The following is a 6,089-nucleotide window of genomic DNA, read 5'->3' as shown; positions in this document are numbered from 1 at the left end:
ACGGTTAGCTGCCTTTATCCACATTTTTTTATATTTAAGCCCAAAAGCAACACAGACCGGGTGCACAATATTTCGGTCTATACGCGACATAGGTGGGACAGCTAAAGACATATTTTTAGACAAAACCCGCGGGCAATGGTACTTATCTGTGACCCACCCAGGGTAAATACCTGATGCTAACCATAGCGCACAAGTCGTAAAACATAATCCAGCACCACAATCATTTTCCCTTAATTCCGGCAGTGGCCGCACAGTGGGCAAGCGCTTACGATTATAACACGTTATACAAGGGCGTTTACTTATTTGTCGGGCTGAATAGACCATCCATTGATAAAACAGACTACTATCCTGTCCCAAGATTTTAACAGAATGATCATTATTAGCAATTTCATTATAATTAGGCAGATTAACAGCACGCCGGGAGCGAGTGTGTGCAACGCGCATCAGTGTAAAAGCTTCATTTACAGTCATAGTAACGCCTGTATAACCAGTAGTCGGGAGACAGTGGGTGACATTGCACATGAGTGTGACTGAACCATAAACGTAACATTGTCTAGTCAGTGCCTCCATTGCAAATTTGTCATGAGTCGGTCCTACAGTCAGAGTATAACGGCTAGAGGGAGTATTTACATATGTCAGATCTATGTCAGAGTCGTTGTCCCAGGCTCCCTGTGCCGCAACAACAAGTCCTGCAGCCAGGGCACATTGGTGAAGACGCACTTCCCTATCCTCCATACTCTGCACTAAGCTAAAGGTGAAGTACGTCAGGGGCGGCAGGGCTAGCAGCCAGATCAGCAAGGTCAGGCTGATATTCCTGCAGTTCACGGAGGAGGTCAAGGTCAATGGTCGAGAAAGGGACACAGTCACTCCGACTCGGCTCAGCCTGGTCTGGATCCGCCTGACCGGTCTGGGCGGAGGACGGGCCGGCTCCTCCATCGTCAACTGATCCGGCCCCAATGTCTCCTCCAACTGATGCATCTCCACCCATTCCTGTGGTGGGGGGTGGGAGAGCTGCACTTCCCCCCCCCTCGGGGGAAAAATCACCTGTGACATCACCTGGACTAGGCTGCTCATTGTCAGGTGATGCCAACTCGCTTGCGCAGCTAGGACTCAGAGGCGGAGCTAGCGAGCCACTACTAGGTGATGAAGAGTCGCCCCCTTGTGCTAGCCTTTGGGATCGTCTAGGGGCGCGCTGCACAGAGGGTTCTCTAGCTGCTGCGGGCGTCCGAGACCTGGCTTCTCCCTGCGGGGTGGCGTGGTCACCCCTGGCCAGGCCTGGTTGCGTTTCAGCAGGCCCTTCAGGCCGCGGTGCAGGACAGCAGTGGTTTAGGTGGAACCAGACTGATTTACCTTGGACTTTGACAGAAGTCGGAGTTGACAAGATGACCTTGAAAGGACCTTCACGTCGAGCATCGTTCCACCTGCGCTTGAACGTCTTCACGTACACCCAATCACCGGGCACCACACGCTGCAGGTCAGGCTGGATTTCAGCCTGTCGGTCCTCTGCGGTCTCAATTACCTGTCGAGAGATACCCTTGTGTATTTGGGTTAAATGGTGCAGGTAGGAGGTCAATTCCATTTCACACTGTTCTAATGGAGGCCCTTCATACGGGCCCCTCAAAAAGGGCACAGGCATGCGACGGCCAGTTAGCATTTCATGCGGGGTTAAATGGGTCGTGCGGTTAGACTGTGATCTCATTGACATGAGAGCTAGCGGCAAGGCATCCATCCAATTCAACTTACCATTACTGCTTGCTCTAATTTTGGCTAATTTGGCTTTCAAGGTACCATTAGCACGTTCGACCACACCTTGAGACTGGGGGTGGTAGACACACCCAAATTTTTGTTTTATCCCAAGCATTTTCATGCTAATTTTCACAATGTTGGCAACAAATGCTGGACCATTATCCGAGCTGATCAGGTCAGGGATGCCAAATCTGGGGAACACCTCCCTGCACAAGAATTTAGCAGCAGAACTGGCATCAGGACCCTTCGTGGGGGCAGCCTCAATCCACCTACTAAACCTGTCAATTACCACCAGAACATATCTGTAGCCTCTCACCCGTTCAATCATGTCGATGTGGTCCATCATAAGATGCCGAAACGGTCCTTCTGGTATAGGTATGTGGCCCAGTGGTGCTGAAAAGGATTTCCTCACATTGTGCTGTGCGCACACAATGCACTCGTGTAAAGTCCGATCCACCATAGCTGCCAAGAAAGGGGTCCACCAAACCGCTTTTAGCTTGCGCAACACTTCACCCTGATGACAATGATCTTGGCCATGGGCAGCCAAAATTGCTGTTTTCACCAATGACAGGGGCAACACAAAATGTCCGTCCGGGCTGCGCCACAAGTTTCTCTGATGGCCATCTGTCAAACACTTGGAAGCGCCTCTCTTCTTCCAAACACTCTTTTCATACACCGATGCCGCATCCTGGGTCTCAATTAAGGAGACTAATGTAGTCAAAGGCTCACAGTCACCCGCAACCAGCAGGGGGGCCATAGCCCCCACCGATGCAACCTCCCTGGCCACCTCATCTGCATAGTTATTCCCCTTGGCAACCAAAGAGTCATTCTTTTGGTGGCTAGCACATTTAATGATAGCCAAAGCCGATGGCAGCATCATGGCTTCCAAAAGGGAGGCCAGCGCTTCTGCATGAACAACTGGAGTACCATCAGCTCGCTTAAAGCCTCGTTGCTGCCAAATTTTTCCATTAATATGACACACACCATAAGCATATGCAGAATCTGTGTATGCATTAAGGCGCTTGTCTCGCGCCAATTGACATGCCGCTGTCAATGCCATCAGCTCAGCAAGCTGGGCTGAACAAGGCTGCGGAACCTTTTTCGCCTGCACTTTAGATAATGAACCATCCAAGTGCAATTGGACAACTGCATAACCCGCATGGTTACCTGTTACATCTTTAAAGCATGACCCATCAACAAAATATGTGAGATCCGCCTCGATAGGTTGATTATGAAGGTCATCACGAGGTTTCAAAAATTCCTCTGTTGATTGAATACATTCATGCGTTACATCTGGTCCTGGGACCATCATACGAGTAGCTGGATTAACTGTATTACATCTTTGTATCGTTAACTCAGGTGCTGACAAAATGACTTCGTATCCGGTACGCCGGGCTTGAGTCAGCACAAAACGCGGACTTATAAGCAACGCATGCAATTGATGTGAGGTGAAAAGGGACACAGGGTGGCCCATAGTTATGGCTGCTGCCTTTTGAAACGCAAAGACGGCCGATGCTAATCCTTGGTAGCATGGAGGCAACCCTAACTCAACATTGTCCAATTTAGAACTATAGTAAGCAATCGGCTGCTTCCCAGTTGGAGTATCCTGCATCAAGACAGCACATGCATGCCCAGATTTTTCTGCAACAAACAAGAGGAATGGCTTTGAGTAATCAGGGTTTCCCAAAGCAGGTGCTTCCTGGAGGTCACGTTTTAGCATTGAGAATCCTTGAAGGGCTTTTTCATTCCACTCCAAGTTAGCTGAGCCATTGTTCTGTCCGGCCGCGCGGATCATTTCACGCAGAGGGGCCGCTTTTATGGCATAGTCACAGATCCAGGCTCTGCTATATCCTGTCATTCCCAAAAAAGTTAGCATTTGACTCACTGTTTTTGGCTGTGAGGCTTTAGCAATCGCCTCTAGGTGAGTAGCAGATATTTTTCGCAAGTTGCCACATAGCCTCCTCCCCAAGTAGTCTACCTCCTTTTGACAGAACTGCAACTTATCTCTGCTAACTTTGTGCCCTCCCTTTTCAAGTGCTAAGAGGACAGTCAATGAATCACGCTCGCAATATTCTTTTGTCGGACTGGCAACCAAAATGTCATCCATATACTGGATGACAGTGCTGCTCACGTCCAGGTGACCTAAATCCTCTGACAGGACCCTGTTAAAGATTGTGGGGCTGTCAACATAGCCCTGCGGTAGGCGTGTATAGGTATACTGCTGCCCTTCATACTTGAACGCAAACAAATATTGTGATGCTGGGTGTACTGGAACGCTGAAAAATGCTGAACACAAATCAATCACTGTATACCAGAGTGATTCAGGTGGGATGTTAGAAAGCAAAGTGTGGGGGTCCGGCACCACTGGAGTCTCAGCATCCACTATGGCATTAATAGGTCGTAAATCATGCACAAGTCTGTAATCAGGTGAGCGTGGCTTAGGAACCGGGAAAATTGGTGTGTTACATGGGCTCTGTGTTTTGACCAGGAACCCTGCTGCTATCAATCCTTCAATAGTGGGCTTTATCCCTATGGCTGCTTGTGGCTTCAGGGGATACTGGCTTTTATTGGGCAGTGTCACGTTTGGTTTTAATTTGATTACAACTGGCTGTGCTGACTTAACAAAGCCTATATCTGTCTTATGTTGTGACCACAATCGCGAGGGTATCTGGCCAAGCAGGCTTTCATGTTCTGCTGACAGTGAGGCTTGTACAAAAGCTGGCCTGTGCACCAATGTGGTCACAGCGCGGCCTTCACTGACAGCAAAAAATGAAATTTTGATAAATTGTTTATCGGGTGAAATATGGACGCGCGGATTATCGGTGTCTTTCCATGCAATAATTTGTAATGCTGCTTTTACCATTGGGCCAAGCTCCCATGATTTGTGTCCCTTTTCGACAAACAGTGTCATGTGTGGTGTTGAATTTGGCACTTGAAACCATATGGCTGCTCTTAATGGAAGTGTAATTGCTGCGGCTGCCCCTTGGGGGCCTACATAAATGTTGACTATGTGCACATAGAAGCAATTATTGTCCATAATTTCCTTCCAGCAAATCTCATAGTCTTTGTAGTTTTGCAATTCGTCAAAGAAGAGTGTACAGTGTTCAGGCATTGATGGCTTGCTTGCATGGGGCAGTAATTTTTGTATCCATTCAGTCCATAATTTCCAATCCGACAGGAGTGGTGCAGTCTTCGCGAGCAACAGAGAGTATACAGTGGCATAATGCTGCTTTTCTCGTGGGGCCTGAAGTGGCATCAGGGTGGTGGCTGGTAGCGAGTCTTTTGGCGGCAGCTCGACCCAGATGCCATCTGGTGTGCACATGATGTTGGCATTTAGTGCACAGAGAATGTCTCGTCCAAGTAGGTTGATAGCCGTTTGGTCAGAGATGAGGAGCGGCGCCACTACCTTTCTTCCTGATACCAACATTGGGATTGGTTGAGTGAGGGGGATGAGCTGGGTTTTCCCAGAGAAACCTATTGTCTTTATCGATGAGCCAGACAGGGGGAGTTTTAATCCAGAGCTCCCGACGCAGGAATAAGTAGCCCCTGTATCCACCATGAAGTCATGCTCTGATCCTTCAATGACAACAGGGACAGTGGGCTCATCTTGTGGTTGCCTTGTTACTGCTGGCGCCATGATGATTTCTCCCCCAGGCTTCTCTGGGCCTCCCTATTGTGGCCCTCTCAGATCTATCCAGGGATTGGTGGGACAGTCGCGCTTGAGGTGGCCTGGCTCGCCGCAGCCCCAGCATTCGTTTCCCTGGGGGCGGTTCTGGGATTAAGTGCCCTGGGGTGCTGGTCCTCGATGAGCCGCATTGCGCCTGGGGTCAGCAAATGAGGTCGGTGGTCCCCCATGGTGGCCTGCTGGAACACTCTGCGGGCCCGCATTTCCACGACCAGGTGTCCGCCGGCTTCCATGGCTGTGAGTCTCCCTTGTGGGCAGGCTTCTTCCATCCCTTGACTCATTGTAGTGCACGTGGATTTCAGTTGGCACTGAAGGATGCATGGGAAGGTTCAGGGTCTGCGGCACATTAGGCTGAGTCAGCAGGGGTCCTCCCAGTGGGAGGATTGGCAGGACAGCAGCTGGCACAGGTGCAGGTGCTTGTGTTGTGAAGGCAGTCGCCTGGGGCATGGGGGCCGTTACTTGGGGCACCTGGGGGCAGGAGGCCACATTTGGGGCCACAGTTGGAGCCGGAGGCTCAGGGATCGGGGGACCTCCCACCGTTACTAGAGGAGCTTGAGTCTTGACCTTGTCCTTCTTTTGTCTCAGCTCAGTCAGCTGCAAGTGGGTGCGCTTGGCGTTCATCTGACGATGTGCCTCTTCTTCTTTTTGTTTTTCCTTC

At 50.1% G+C, this 6,089-nt stretch overlaps 1 protein-coding gene across 1 annotated transcript; it reads right to left on the bottom strand.

The window, feature by feature from the left end:
* Positions 1-1,164: 1,164 nt before the first annotated feature.
* Positions 1,165-5,383, bottom strand: LOC144001641 (uncharacterized). The gene is made up of 4 exons (XM_077496129.1): positions 3,457-5,383; positions 2,063-2,208; positions 1,388-1,519; positions 1,165-1,296 (listed from the first exon to the last, which is right to left on the bottom strand). Exons 1-4 carry the CDS (start codon positions 5,381-5,383, stop codon positions 1,165-1,167), a joined length of 2,337 nt encoding a protein of 778 aa, XP_077352255.1.
* Between the last annotated feature and the right edge of the window lie 706 nt (positions 5,384-6,089).

Source organism: Festucalex cinctus, chromosome 14, assembly GCF_051991245.1.
Source record: "Festucalex cinctus isolate MCC-2025b chromosome 14, RoL_Fcin_1.0, whole genome shotgun sequence".
NCBI classification, from domain to species: Eukaryota; Metazoa; Chordata; class Actinopteri; order Syngnathiformes; family Syngnathidae; genus Festucalex; species Festucalex cinctus.
This window is presented reverse-complemented; position numbering and strand designations above follow the sequence as displayed.

What these genes read in the sequence shown, in the direction of transcription:
- LOC144001641 (XM_077496129.1), bottom strand. Translation starts at nt 5,383, where the DNA reads ATGGCGCCAGCAGTAACAAGGCAACCACAAGATGAGCCCACTGTCCCT. An exon ending in AGGATTCTCAATGCTAAAAC is followed by an intron (nt 2,209 to 3,456) that starts GTGACCTCCAGG and finishes CTTTCTTGGCAG; the next exon opens with CTATGGTGGATCGGACTTTA. An exon ending in GACGTGAAGGTCCTTTCAAG is followed by an intron (nt 1,297 to 1,387) that starts GTCATCTTGTCA and finishes CGCGGCCTGAAG; the next exon opens with GGCCTGCTGAAACGCAACCA.